The sequence below is a fragment of the Condylura cristata genome, unplaced genomic scaffold, assembly GCF_000260355.1.
Source record: "Condylura cristata isolate star-nosed mole 26May11 unplaced genomic scaffold, ConCri1.0 scaffold00030, whole genome shotgun sequence".
NCBI classification, from domain to species: domain Eukaryota; kingdom Metazoa; phylum Chordata; class Mammalia; order Eulipotyphla; family Talpidae; genus Condylura; species Condylura cristata.
The window spans coordinates 17,825,174-17,839,823 of record NW_004567131.1 but is presented as its reverse complement, the minus strand read 5'-3'; the positions used below and the strand labels follow the sequence as shown (position 1 = coordinate 17,839,823).

The 14,650-nt window shown below is 41.0% G+C and overlaps 1 protein-coding gene across 7 annotated transcripts in view; it reads left to right on the top strand.

Moving 5' to 3' along the window:
- The window catches only part of SEPHS1 (selenophosphate synthetase 1), a 21,297-nt gene extending 6,647 nt beyond the window's left edge, over positions 1-14,650 (top strand). For all 7 annotated transcript variants that reach the window (XM_004691252.1, XM_012731400.1, XM_012731399.1 and 4 more), the window contains 7 exons: positions 1,646-1,749; positions 2,943-3,050; positions 3,990-4,144; positions 7,160-7,250; positions 9,172-9,271; positions 11,282-11,494; positions 12,765-14,650. In XM_004691252.1, coding sequence (XP_004691309.1) covers positions 1,646-1,749; positions 2,943-3,050; positions 3,990-4,144; positions 7,160-7,250; positions 9,172-9,271; positions 11,282-11,494; positions 12,765-12,979 — 986 coding nt within the window. In that variant the 3' untranslated portion in view covers positions 12,980-14,650. The remainder of the gene's footprint in view (positions 1-1,645; positions 1,750-2,942; positions 3,051-3,989; positions 4,145-7,159; positions 7,251-9,171; positions 9,272-11,281; positions 11,495-12,764) is intronic.

Genomic DNA, 14,650 nt, shown 5'->3' with positions numbered 1-14,650 from the left:
GAATTGGCTTAAGCTTCTTAGTGCTGTGCTTTAACCCGCTGCGCCACCAGGGAGGGCCTACTATTGCACATTTTGACATTCAATGAAACTAGAAAAAGTACACTGCTGAGGGGAGCAGCGGGCGGGTCAGGAGAGGTCTGCCACGCCATGTGGTCACCTCCGGGGCAGGCGGGGATCGAACTCAGGCGGAATTGGCTTTAGATTCTCAGTGCTGTGCTTTAACCCACTGCACCACCAGGGAGAGCCCTCAGGGAGGGCCCTCGCTCAGTCTTTTTATTAAACTTGACCAAGACCTGAACAGATGAGGTACCTTGGACTAGGCCCCCTGTGGGGTTTGCTGCTATCTTGGGGCCAAGATAACCTGTTTCACACGCACAAAATATGAAAGGTGTGTCTCCATGTTAGTGAGTCAGGGGTGATTTGTTCTTGTTCCATTTGGAATTCTGAATTTGGAGGCTAGAATCCAATTAACTGCCTTTGGTAGTCTGGTGTGATTTATTTTGAATGTCATTTGCAAAGTTGAGATGCTTCCTAGAAAGGCAGAGGGCATCCTTTTGAGTAGGTTTAGAGAAGTACTCTGTATTCAGCTTGCTGTTGGTAAAATGTCTGCTTTACAGATGATTTTAAAAAGAAAGGTAGCCGGGCCCTCCCTGGTGGCACAGCGGGTTAAAGCACAGCACTAAGAAGCTAAAGCCACTTCCGAATGAGTTCGATTCCCGCCTGCCCCGGAGGAGATCCACATGGCGGGGCAGACCTCTCCTGGCCCGCCCGCTGCTCCCCTCAGCAGTGTACTGTGTCTATCTGCCTGTTCTGCTCCTCACTCTGTCTCTGGTGAATCCTCTCACCCTCCGCATCTCTGGCCTGTACCCCAGTTCTGTATAAATAAATAAATCTTTTAAAAAAATGAAAAAAAAAAAAAGAAAGAAAGGTAGCCTACAATAGCTTGATTGTTTCTAAACTGATCTAAGAGAATTATCTAATTAGCCCATCAATTGCCTATGTTATCTTTCTAAATGTTTAGAAACAATTCTTTAAAAATTGAAATATTTACCAAAGCTTATTTATTGTATCCTTGCCTCAGTCATAAAGGTGACATGACCTTTGCACAGGGGAGTTTAAAAACTGCTTTTGGGAAACCATGATGGTTCACACAGTGGCCACAGTGTTATGGACATGCTTGAAGAGAAGGCATGGACCACTGTTTTCCTTTTTTGACTATTTTCATTTATGACTAACATACAGACATAATAATAGCCTTTTGTATTTTCTGTTGAGAAAACAGAATAATGCCAAAGACATGCTCAAAGGAAGTTTAGCTACAACCTAAGTCCCAGGTATGCTATTATAATCTTCAAAGAAATTCTCTTTGGTGCCAATCACATGATAGAGTAATGCAAAAGAAAATTTTTCTTCAAGGCATCATTAAGGCCTAAAAATTGCAACACCTTAAAGTTGAGTTTCATGACTAAACACTTATTATTTTCTATCTTAAGCTACTTATGTTTCATGTTTATTTAAGTTATGCTTCTTCATAGGAAACACATTGCTTTATTGGTGGTGTGCAGAGTCTTCTCAGAACATGAGGATATAAAGTAAACAGTCTTTTCCTTCGACTTTGGATGGTGATGACGATTCTGTCTTTCAGGCATCGGAATGGACACGTGTGTCATTCCTCTGAGACATGGCGGTCTTTCCTTGGTTCAGACCACAGATTACATTTACCCTATTGTCGATGATCCTTACATGATGGTGAGTTTGACCTGGTGTGTTCTGGGTTTTGAGTAAGTGTGTGAACTCTCTTTGTTTTTGTTTTGCTCGAACTGTGGTCTGCCTGCCCCTGTCCTGCCTCCCAGCATCAGTTGGTTGACCCCACCCCTCCTCATGCTTGGGACTTTACACAAAGCATCAGGGCATCTGTGGGCTGGTTCCCGGCTGCTTCGCTGCCCTGCGTATAGTCTGCAGGAATACATGTTGTCTACTTGACTGACGTTTCTATAGTTTTCTTCCTTCCTTTGACATTTGTAAATCCTGCACTCCTGTGCTCCAGTCTAGAGATATAGCCATACTCTGCCATGGGGCTAATCCTAGGTGTTTCCCTGCAGAAGAAAAGAGCTTAGCATCTTATTACATTTGAGACTTCTTTACCACTTTTCCTGATTTTTTTTAAAGGTTTAGTTATGCACACAGAACTGGGGTACAAGCCAGAGGGCCAGGGGCAGTGAGACCATTCACCAGAGACAGAATGGGGAACAGAACAGGAACAGGTAGATCCACTGAAATACACTGCTGTGGGGAGCAGCGGGTAAGACAGGAGAGGTCTGACATGTTGTGGGCCAGCTCCCTGGCCAGGATTGAACTTGGCTGAAGTGGCTGTGGCTGGCCTTAACCTATTGTGCCACCACAATGGGACAGCCCTTTTTCATCTTAATTTTTTAAACATCTTTTATAAAGAGATGTTCCTGTTTATCTCTTACAGCCTTTAAAGAAGCTACAAACATTCCCCCACCCAAGTATATAAACACCATCTTCTCCATACCAGTAAGGTCAACATTTTTTTTAGGGTCTGTTTGGGATAAGTGACTGTTACCAGGTTTTAAGACAGTTGTTTTCAAAGTTGTTCATTCCATAACTCTGCCTCCCACACCATCAACTCCAACCTCCTTTCCCTTTTATCCCCATCTAAATAAATTATAGGTTTTTCCTAATCTGAATGGGAAAAAAAGCCATAAGCATTGGTTTTGTTGTTTTTTTGTTGCTGTTGTTTTGCACAAAAGTGAGAGGTGGTAACAGGATTGTCAGAGAGTGGTGATTCTGGAAAGGTAACCAGTCTGCAGGCCAGAGACTTGAGACCACATCCCAGCAGCTGAGTCACACCCCGTATACTCTGTTTTTACATGTGGAAAGTCCCTGTTGTCTTTCCTCACATCTCCCCTCTCTTCCAGGGCAGGATAGCATGTGCCAATGTCCTCAGTGACCTCTACGCAATGGGTGTCACAGAATGTGACAACATGCTGATGCTCCTTGGAATCAGTAATAAAATGACTGACAGGGTAAGTGATGTCTAGCTGCTTACTGGGGCCTGCCTGGGTAGCCCTTCATCTGCCCATCTGTAAAGGGGAACCCAGGCTGCATGGTTTGTAGTGTCCATCTATGTCTCTCCTTTTTTGGTACTTGTCAGTGAATTCAAATAGAGCTCTGGCCTGTTCATCTTGCCATTTCCACCACCGTTTTCCTTTCTCTTTACTGGGTGGACTAAAGCCAACACGTTTGTTTTGATAAAATTGAGGCCGTAGTGACTTAAAGCACCTCCACGCTAGGCCTAAGGGCCTGGCAAAGCCTCGTGGATCCAGGGTACATGGCACAGAAAGGTGGGTACGCCTCGTCTTTGATGGCAGGAAGGCATCCACCACACAGGCCATGCGCTCACCCAGCTTGTGTCTGTGGACTTACTATTCCTTTATTTGACCCAGAAATGAATTTCTAACAAGATGTTTCTGAAAGGTACTTGTTTCTGTTCTCCCAAGAGAAGTTTGTCCTGCTTCACAGCTTTTTTTTTTTTTTATTCTTACAACATGCATTTTGCCTGTTGGTGGCACACACCTGCTCCGGGAGGGTTCATGCCATCTCTTTGGCCAGTCTGCTCCTTGCAGACCAGGAGCTGACTTACAGGTAGGCGGAGTACTAAGCTAGTCTGAGCATGATAAGGACGTCAGTGAGCTGGTGTGGGCTTAGGAAGCTCTGCAGAGCCAGTCACGTGCCAGGCTTGACTTCTGTGTTTTCTGGACTTCATTCACATTGTAATCTAGAACATCTTCCAGCTTTTGATGAAATGACTACAGTGTGAAATATCCCCTGGCATTTGTTATTCCATCCTTGTCTGTAAATGTTCAGGACTTAGGGTTTGTCCTTATTACAACTAACTACAAGCATAGATCATTTTTTGGGTTTTGAACTGAAGTACATGACTTTTATGTCCTTTTATATTCTAGGAAAGGGATAAAGTGATGCCCCTAATTATACAGGGTTTTAAAGATGCAGCAGAAGAGGCAGGAACGTCTGTAACTGGCGGCCAAACAGTATTGAACCCATGGATCGTTTTGGGAGGAGTGGCTACCACTGTTTGCCAGCCGAATGAATTTATTATGTAAGTTGTTTTCATGTCACTTGTCCTGGTTCTCTCTCCTTTACTTTTTTAGATAGGGTTATTGAGGTAAATACCATAAATTTATGCATTTAAAGCATAAATGTTATTCATTGTGCAGCCATCATCAGAGTTGATTTAGAATATTTTTGTCATCCCCAAAAAAAGTCCTGTTCTCTTTATCTGTTACTCCTCACTCCCCCGCCCCTAGCCTGGCTTCTTTTACATCATCACATGATATTAGCTTAATAATTTTAAGTTTCATTATTTTTGTCACATGGCATTTATTTCCATACTTAATTCCTGGTTTTGTTTTGTTTTTTAAGTTTCACATTTTTTAAATTGGAGTATAATTCATATAACAATTTTTCACATAACATGTAATTCAGTGTTTTAAGTATGCGTTTTTTTTTAATTATTTTTTAAAGATTTATTTGTTTCTGCATACAGAACTGGGGTACAGGGCAGAGGTGCAGGGGCGGTGAGAGGATTCACCAGAGACAGAGTGGGGAGCAGAATAGGCTGACTGATGAGGTACACTGCTGAGGGGAGCAGTGGGCAGATCAAGAGAGGTCTGCCGCGCCATGTGGGTCACCACCTGGGGCTGGGGATCGAATTCATGCTAAAGTGGGTGCTGTGCTTTAACCCACTGCGCCATCAGGGAGGGCCCTAAAGTATGTGTTTTAAATTTCATCTATTTTGTAATGCTTCATCTTTATTATGGTTATGGAATTTGTAATGTAGCGACATGCCACAGTTTATTCACAGTGATGGCCCTTTGGGTTATTACCACCTTATATGACTGCAGCTGCCTATAAACATTGATGTATAAGGTTTTGCTTGGACATATATTCTGATTATTTGGATATACACCTAAGAACTGGATCCTGTGTGAATTCTCCTTAATTTAAGGTCGCATCAAATTGATTTCCAAAGTGCCTGCTCTGTTTTATGTTCCCAACAGCAATATCTTGAGAATATATCCTTTCCTCCTTTCCAGTATTTATCTTTTTCAAAATGACCATCCTGTTGAATACACAGTGATCGTGTACTGTGTTTGGATTTGCATTTCCTGGCAATTAATGATAGTGATTATCTTGCATGTGTTTCTTGGCCATTTCAGGGTCTTTAGAAACCCTCCTCTCTTAACACATGTCACTCTGCATGTTTGGTATTTTATTACAAAAAGCCACCTGGTGTATTTTCTGAAGAAAATAGAAACTCCCCCTTATTTTGTGAACAGATCCTGATAAGTTGTTCACATGGCTCAGAATTCAGAGTACATAAAGCGTGCTAGTGCCGAGTACCTTAACCACCCTGCAGTCACTCTGGCCAGTTTTGTGTATTTTTGAACAATCTGCCAATTATTTTGACTTACCAATAGTACCAGTGCCCCTTATGCGTAGATGATTTTGCAGGTGTGTGGCTTTATTGGTAAGAACGTTTTCAAGAATGAGTTGCTAGGTCAGGTGTACACACACTGCATTTGATGGTTGTCTCCAGGTTCCTGCCTAGAGGCACAGCTCCCCAGCTCCCCCCTCCTGTCATGCGTGGTGAGAGACTGCCTGGTCTTTGCCAGTTGATTTAGTGGTTTAATCTTACTCCTTTGAGTAAAGTTGAATGTATTTTTTTTTATATACTCATATCTTTTGTCCATTTTTCAATTGATGAGAACTCTTTTTAGAGCAGTTACCTGGTAACTTTCATACAGTTATTATCTGATAACTGTCCATGTAGTTAAGACAAAAGATTGCAAGGTTTTCATCTGTTTAGCCCATTCCAGCTTTACAGAAGAAAATGAACTTCGCAGTTGCAAAAATTAGAGGAAAAAAATAATTGCTTTTGAATTTCTTGTCAACAAACTTGTATGTTTACTTTGTAAACCATGAATGAGCCTATCTGTGTGATTTTTATCTTTCATAAGATAGTTTATGACCTTCAAAAGAACCCAGTAATTTTATCATACTTGTTGATATAAATTTATAGGCTGCACATAGCTGTAATGCCCAAGAGTGTATCAGCTTTCAGGATGGCTGGATCCAAACCGATAGCTTAAGTCTAGTTTTTGGAAAATGAGTTCCTTGAATATTGTCACAGAATTATATATATTTTTCATATTATTCTTCATGTTGTACATTTTTTCATCTCAGTTGTAATCCCCGTGGACTTCCCACCACCGCTTCACCCGTGTGCCGTCACCATAGTCCCACATGTTCTTCCCATCCCCGCTTTGGTCTTGTTACAAAATTATATTTTTCAAAGCTAACAGTGGTTTCACATCCCAAATATGATGGGATGAGTTGGAAAAGTAGTTATTGATGTCTGTGCGTCTGACTTTTTAATTGACGTGGATGAGTATTTCAGTTGTTCAGTGCTGGGATGGATCAGCTGTGTAGACAACTTGCACCGAAACAAGAAAGACACAAGGATGAGACCTGCATCCTTGCAGTGAGCATGCAAGTGTAAATACTTTTGTTTGTAGACTGCGTTTACAGTAGTTATCACATATTTTTGAGATGGGGATCAACTAGGGACAGGGTGCTAAAAGTAGTAAACTTAATAGTCAATCTGTTTGAGAACTTTGATGCTGAGATCACCGAAACATTGTACCCATACATTTGAGCCAAGTTCCAGAGCCTGAGAAAAGAAATCCCACCTGCACCTCTACTTACAAGGGATCAGAGGAACATAAAACAGCAACGTTATGTAGTGGTCTTGCTGCCTCAGGACGGTGGAGCCTGAATTTAAGTTATAGGAGCATAGCTGCCTCAGGACTGGATGAGGCCTTTGAAGGCCAAGTGATTTGCTTCTCCGTACACTGGAGTATAGTAACTGGCCTATCTGTTGAGCTCCATAGAGTCTTCGTGCTTTGTTCAGTAGCAGCCACACTAGCAAATAAATCCCCAGACTGATAGATGATGGTAGCTGGTTTAAACTTGTGTTTGCAGCACAGATATATTCTTAACACCCCTTTCTCTAGTTTTACTGATGGTAAATGTATCTTCTCCTTTTCTTCAGGCCAGATAATGCAGTGCCAGGGGACGTGCTTGTGCTGACAAAACCCCTGGGGACACAAGTGGCCGTTGCCGTGCACCAGTGGCTGGATATTGTGAGTGAGCTGGCCTGATGGGGGGGCTGGGCGACCAGTACATTTTCAGGACTTGTTTGTGATTGGAGAGCGGGGCATTTATGGTACATGGCAGGTCAGGTGCTATTCCTGTCTGCCAGGGCCTGGGTGTGCTTCTGTACGGAGGCAGTGAGCTCTGTAATGGGGCCACATCTCTCCTGTAAAGGAAGCCTTTTTCATGTTTAAGACAAGAGATTAACATGTCATGAGTTTGTCCTCCTCAGAATGACCTCCCGTAGTTTTAGTAGTAGCCAGGTCCTTACAGAAGTCCTCGGACTAGTGCACACTCTTTTATTAAATCAGAATCTCATGTACTGAATGCCTAACAGGGTAGACCCGGCTTTGAACTCTTCAAAGAGGAGTTGGGAGGTAGAGAGAGTTGGACTTATTTTTCATGTCTTGTACATCACTAAAAATACACAGAAGAGAATGTGGAAAATGTGGTATTTGGGGTAGAAATAAGACCAGACTTATTGGCAACTTGATTGCTTGCTTTGTCTTTTTAAACCTAATTAGTAACCCAGGACATTTTGATAAAGTAACTGCCTTGGCAGGAAAGCAGCTATAGTATATGAAGGTACTTTTTCTGAGTGTCTTTGCCACTGAGCTATACTCATACTGCAGTTAAGATGTTTTCATTGCCATAACAACTCAAAAATTAATACAACTCTGGTATGTTTTTACATATCTTGGTGTATTTAATTTCTACAACTGTCATCTGAAACTACTACTTGAGAAATGGTTAGGAAAAAAAATAATTATATGTTATTCACCAACCAGGTGAATCTTAGCTTGACACAGCAAAACAGAGAAAATCTCTAAGACTAGCACATTCTTCAGTTACTTTCTTTTCTCATCTAGTGACAATGGGAAATTTCCTATCACATTTCTATAATCAGATGGGAAAGCTGTTGATTATGGGCTGTAATCAATCTACCAAAGTGCTTTCCAGTATGACTGGTGAGGGCCTGTGTGATTTAGCAAAGTTGTGGGAGCAGGTGAGGCAAAGAGACATAAGAAATGAGGTGTTAGGACCTCCACTTCTTCCCACCCCAACTTGACAACACCTTTGCCTTTTTTTTTTTTTTAATTTAATGCTTATAATTGCAAAAGCAAACTCCAAAGACTAAGTTAAAGCAGCATACAATTTTTTTAAAGGCTGGGGAATTGCAAGTATACCACTCAGAATAGTTGTTTCCTCTAGAAGAGAAATAGTGAGTAGTAGCATAAGAATCTTGTTATTGCATTGGTTGGTTGACTATTGCGTATTGTTTAAAATAAATGAATGAATGCATGAATGATGGCCACTAATGGACAATGAGGGCACCTTGTTCACAGACCGAGTGTCGTGACATTAGATTCTTCCAAAATCAGGTTGAGAAAGAAAAGGAAACACCATTTTCTCCTGGCTTTGATGATATCCTTTGTGGTCACCCAAGATCTCAATGCACACATGACCCAACTTGTAGTCATATTCATTTGTCCATCAAGAGGACTTGATCCAAATTTAGGTGTAGTTAGCAGATGTATAATCATGTGAAAAATGAAAACTCTGAGGAGATAGTGAGAGAGCCAGGGACGTGGTTCATGGTGGTTCACACCCTGCCTGGAGGAGCCGGTAAACTTGCCTTTTGGGGCCTGTGTGCTGCCGCTGCATGTCCCACGCAGTGGCCTGTGCCCGAGAACAGAAGAGATTCCAGGGTGACATGTCTCGTAGACATGTAGTAGTCGTGGGGGGAAAAAAGCTAAGAGACAAATAATTTTGTGTGCAGAAACAGATAAAACTCCCCAGAAGAGGACTAAGAAAAAAATGTGCTTTTTTTCCCCCATGTCAGAAGTAAAGATAAATTACATTCCCCCCCCCCCTTTCTTCCCCTCCCTCACCTATGTTTCTGTTTTATAGCCTGAAAAATGGAATAAAATTAAACTAGTGGTCACCCAAGAAGATGTAGAGCTGGCATACCAAGAGGCGATGATGAACATGGCCAGGCTCAACAGAACAGGTATCTGCAGGCAGGTGGGCAGGCAAGCGGACGGGTTCACCTCTTGCAAGGTTCAGCTTTCTAACCCCAGAGGACCGATTTCAAGTTTTTCAGGCCACACATGCTCTCGGTTGCATGCTGAGTTCTTCTTCAGCAACTCTATAAATGTGTTGAAAAAACAAATACTTTTAGTCGGGGAACAGGCTATGGGTCAGATTTGGCCAGTGACTGCAGACCCTCTTCTGTTGGTCTTGGTTTGGGGCCCTTGGACACTAGTGAATCCAACTCCATGGGTATTCTTGGCAGAAATGTTGTTAAGGCCACTTGTACTAGAAAAACCAGTGGCTCACCTACAGGGGCCTTTGAGGGTCCTTTCCCCGCTCTCCACCGAGTGGCTGAGTGCCACAGGACACTGTGGCTTACAGCGTCTTACTCCTTCCACTTGGGTTGTTGGGGCAGGGCCGGGCACAGGGCAGAAACATGACATATGGGTGAATAATGAGTTCAGTTCTGAATCAAATGGAGCGTTGAGTTTTATATTTTTCTCTGTTCCTTCCAACTTTGCATTCTGGCATTATGGTTGGTGGTGACTCCTTTTGTTGGTCAATAAAAACCGGAAACTTAGCACATTTTTGGAAGTATTGAAATCGTATATTTATTTATTACTGTTTTTCATTTTGGAGTGAGTGTGTGTCTATAACAGTGGTTACATTCCCAGCTCTTACTTTCTTTACCCTTTATTTCTAGTCTTAGTTTTTAAATATAAAACTAATAACAGCGATTACCATTTGGCAGGTACTATGTACTTTCTCATTTAATTCTTTTACTTTATAAGGTAGCTACTGCTATCTTTTTTTCATACAAAGTTTTAAGTAATTTGTTCAGGGTCACACAGCTAATTAAATCTTGGCTAGACACATGATTTGGAACCATTTCTTATAATAATTAAAGTGTTCTGTTCCTTTTTGACAGTTTAGTAAGAAATCGAACATTTCACTGTCTTTGTGCATAGTAATTGAACAACACTTTTGTACTATACTAAGTTTTAAAAGCAGTTTGAAATAAAACAAATTTCAAGAACCAGAATTCATCTTCTGGGTAGCAGGGAGGACTGTGCAGGGAGTTCATTGGATATAGTTGAAGCATCATACACTCACTGTTTTTATCGGCTTTGATGCATATAGAAAGTATCAGGCATCCATTGTAAAGAAGAAAGCTCTTCTCTTGGTCTTTTGACACCAACCTGAAAGGCCACAGGAACTGTTCACAGAATAGCGTTTGTTTGGGTTGCTCTGTGCAGATGAGACCTGGAAGGTGTAAAGAGGAGTCAGAGCCTTAGGAAACTGGAACCCTGTTGTCTGTAGGATGTGTTGTGGGTGTGACTGCTCATGTAACTCATGTAAGACAGCCGTGGAAAATGCTTCTGGTGTGCAAGTCATGACTTTATTAAATGTCACCAGAAATCCATCTTGGTCACCCCACTGCACTTGGTATAGATGTGTGAAAGCTGTGTCTAGCTACTTGGCCACCACAAAAGGCTAAAAGTGTTGATATTCTCTGCCTCTGTTGTTAAGAAAGTACTTAAATGAAAGAGACCTAAGGTCTTAAAAAAAAGAAAGAAAGAAAGAAACTATACTGAAAAATGCATTGAGAATAGGGCATATTTCATTTCCTGAAAAAGATAATTTAAAAAAACTCTAAAATTAGCCTGTCATTTACTCCCCTAACAGCCATCCCCCAATGAAATACTTCGGAATGACTCTAACACTTAATTCCCCTCTACAGATTTTTTTAGTTTAACTACAAATATATTGATTGAAGCTGCTGATAAGTGGTTTGAATTGAAATGAGAAATCCACTTTCAGAATTTTCACTCTGGGTTTTATTGATTTTTGTTTTGTTTTGTTTTTGGAATGAATATTTTTATTATTCCTGTTTGTCATTTCCCTGGAGTTCAAGGTATATTTAAAGATTTTGTGTTGAGATTTTACTCAGCTATAGCAGATACAAAATGTTTGTGTCCTTTTTCAGCTGCAGGACTCATGCACACATTCAATGCCCACGCTGCCACTGACATCACAGGCTTTGGGATTTTGGGTCATGCGCAGAACCTGGCCAAGCAGCAGAGGAACGAGGTGTCCTTTGTCATTCACAACCTTCCTGTGCTGGCCAAGATGGCTGCTGTGAGCAAGGCCTGCGGAAATATGTTTGGCCTCATGCATGGGACCTGCCCAGAGACCTCAGGTACAGGATCCTGGACCCAACTCTGAGGATTAACTCAGTAGGACTAACAATAGGAAGGAGCCAAGTATGTGAGCATGTGTCTAGTAACTCATAAATGTTCATGGAATTTAGGACCATGAGTGGGAGAAATGGATGAGAACATAGGGAGGAGGATTATTAGTTTTCTTTGGAAACTTATTATTTGAAGTAATTGTAATACCCTTATATTACATTGAACAGGCTGTATTTTTTCCTCAACAATTTATAAAATTTCTGTTGAGAGTTAAATAGAACAAATAGTATATCTCCAAAAGTGCCACTTGTCTTTTTGACTCATTTTTCTTACCTTAACTCTTGTACTTCATCCTTTAAAACTCTCCTATACCCTCCCTCCTTCTTTTTGCATTTCTCTTGTCCATTTTCTTTTCACTGTAAGTCAGTGGTTTCCCGAACCTGACAAAAGAGTGGAATCACAATGAAATTTTAAAAAATACCCCTGCCTAGACTGATAAATCTCCCTCACCCCCTTAAATAAAACCCTGGTTATGTTAGACTGGAGTACGCCTGGTCGTAAGTAATTGTGACAGCTTCCAGAACATCAAAGCCTGTTCACAAAATGTCTACATAGAAGGACTCTGAGAAAAACAAAATTCTTAAGCCGGAAGAGCAGGTGAGCTATTGGCTCAATTAACACACTGCCCGCCACCTCAGGGCCATCGCTGCCCCCTGGTGGGCCTGGAGTAACTGTTGAATGAATTAATATTACCAACAAATTCATTGTATTTCCCTCTTCAAAAATAGGAAGATTCTGCTTTTTTGTAGAAGAATGATATAATTAGTTCCTGATTGTTACTTATGTGTACAGATACATAAACATACCAGTCCTATCTACTCAAATAGCAGTGAAGTTTTATTTTAATTATTTCATATTTTTCTGTTTGGAAGGTAATAACAGTCCAAAGCTAGAGCCTTGCTTACCTTAGGGTATACATTCTTTCCTGATCTTAATTTTTAAATCAATAAAATACAGAAAGTCAGTGTAGCATGGGAAAAGTAGTTACCACATCAGTTACTGAGGTAAGGTCATTTACAGAGGAATCGGTTAATTAAAGTTCAACAGGTGGGCTACCTGAGGGCAGGCAGGACAGGCGCCTCAGTGGGACAGGAGGGGTGCTGGTGTAGAGGCTGAAACAAGGTGGTGCTGACCGCGGTCTCGGTAGAGGTCTAGGCAGAAAAAGTCTCACATGGCATCCTAATTAATGATAATTGTTCTGTGTTTTTTCTTTGCCAGGAGGCCTTTTAATATGTTTACCACGTGAGCAAGCAGCTCGGTTCTGTGCAGAGATAAAGTCCCCCAAATACGGTGAAGGTCACCAAGCGTGGATTATTGGGATCGTAGAGAAGGGCAACCGCACAGCCAGAATCATAGACAAACCTCGGATCATCGAAGTCGCTCCACAGGTGGCAACTCAGAATGTGAACCCCACGCCCGGTGCCACCTCCTAATCTAAACCGAAATAGCTGTTTGGTCTTGTTTTTAAATAGATTTATTTCCTTTATCATCACTTCAATTAAAGACTATAAACAACACAAATCTCATTGTGTCTACACATCTGGTGACCTTAGGTCGATTTGTGAGTGGATGCAATTAATAAAATAAAATCCATTGCTTTTTTTTTTTTTTTCCTGTTACATTAACTGAAGATGCACCTAATCTTGAGGCAGCTTCTGAGTTGAGAATTATATTGTTATCCAATACTGTTGATTCATTTTGAATCTTTAGACACTTATCTCTCGCCGCATAGGCTCTTTTCAAAGGTGCTTTCACACAGCACAGACATTACCAATAGTAGTGTCAATAGCAGTTTGTGTCTTTTCATTTTGTGTATATTTATCATGATCAGTCTGATCTTTTCTAAGTGTCTTGAATGAGATTCTGGAAGGCAGAGTTGGTAAGTGACACAATGGTACCCCAGTAATAAAAAGGTTGCATGATTCCTTTGAGTCTTCGATTTGTAAAGCCCGGTCTTCTCATTCAAGAGCTTCTCTTTGACCCAGGTCATTTCCCAACAGTGCATTTAGTCAAATAAGGCAAGTGCTTAATTCTGCATGGAAAGCACTTTGAAGACTTTTTTTTTGTAGCCTTCCAAATACTTACAGTAATCATTAACTTTCCTTTATTGGTAGCAAAAAAGGATACTTTTTGCAATGTAATTAGATGTTCTATAGTGCAACAGGAATTGCCTTCCAAAAGGGGGTTCATGTATAATACTCATTACAAGTCAATATATAATTAACTACACAAATAGTTTTTAAGTATAATCAATAATAAAGACTGTTCTGTGGATGGTAGTGTTTAATACCTTTTACATTTTGTATAGTGATTTCAGGCCTTTTGTTTTCTTAAAATCAACAGCTACTTAGCCTAATTCTTAGCATTACTTTGTTCTTTGTGCCAGTACATTTTTGTGCACGCTTTTTGTGATTTGTTAAAAATCTGCATTGCCAACATGGCAGCTTGAACTTAAAACTTGTTATTCAAATAAATATTTAAATTTTTTAATTGCTCTTGTATAATCAGATGCCCCCTTTTAGTATTATTTTAGAAGCATTGGGAGGGTTTTGGCTAAAGTACAGTTTATTGGGGAAAACTAGATTTTAGTTTTATAAAACTTTTAAGTCTTTCATGGGACCTATATTTTCTTGAATTAAATTTTGTAGCTCTAGAACAAATAGGCAATCTAAAAAGGTGTTTATCTGTGTTACTTAAGTACAGAGGCTTCCTTATATTAACCTGCTAAGGGATAAGGAGCGATTTCTTCATTAAGCACAAGCGCACTGACTGCTTACGAGTCCACATAAAAGAGAGCCTGTCACCGAGTTCCTGCGTGCTTCCTGCTCACAGGCGCCAGAGCTTGTGAACCCATCATCTTGCCAAAGGAAACTACCATTCGGAACCTGAAACCGTAGATGAGGCTTTCACCCGACTCGCCCTCCTTCAGGAACCAAAAGGCAGCCTTACCCATGTGGAACTGGAACTCAAGCCATAAGCCCGGGGGCGGTACCCGAGAGGCTGCTACTGAACTGAGATGGACATTTTATAGGAATTTATACAGATGTTGGTCCTCAAAAGCTACAAACCAGTGGTCTGCAAAATAAAATGTGTTGGAAACCTCT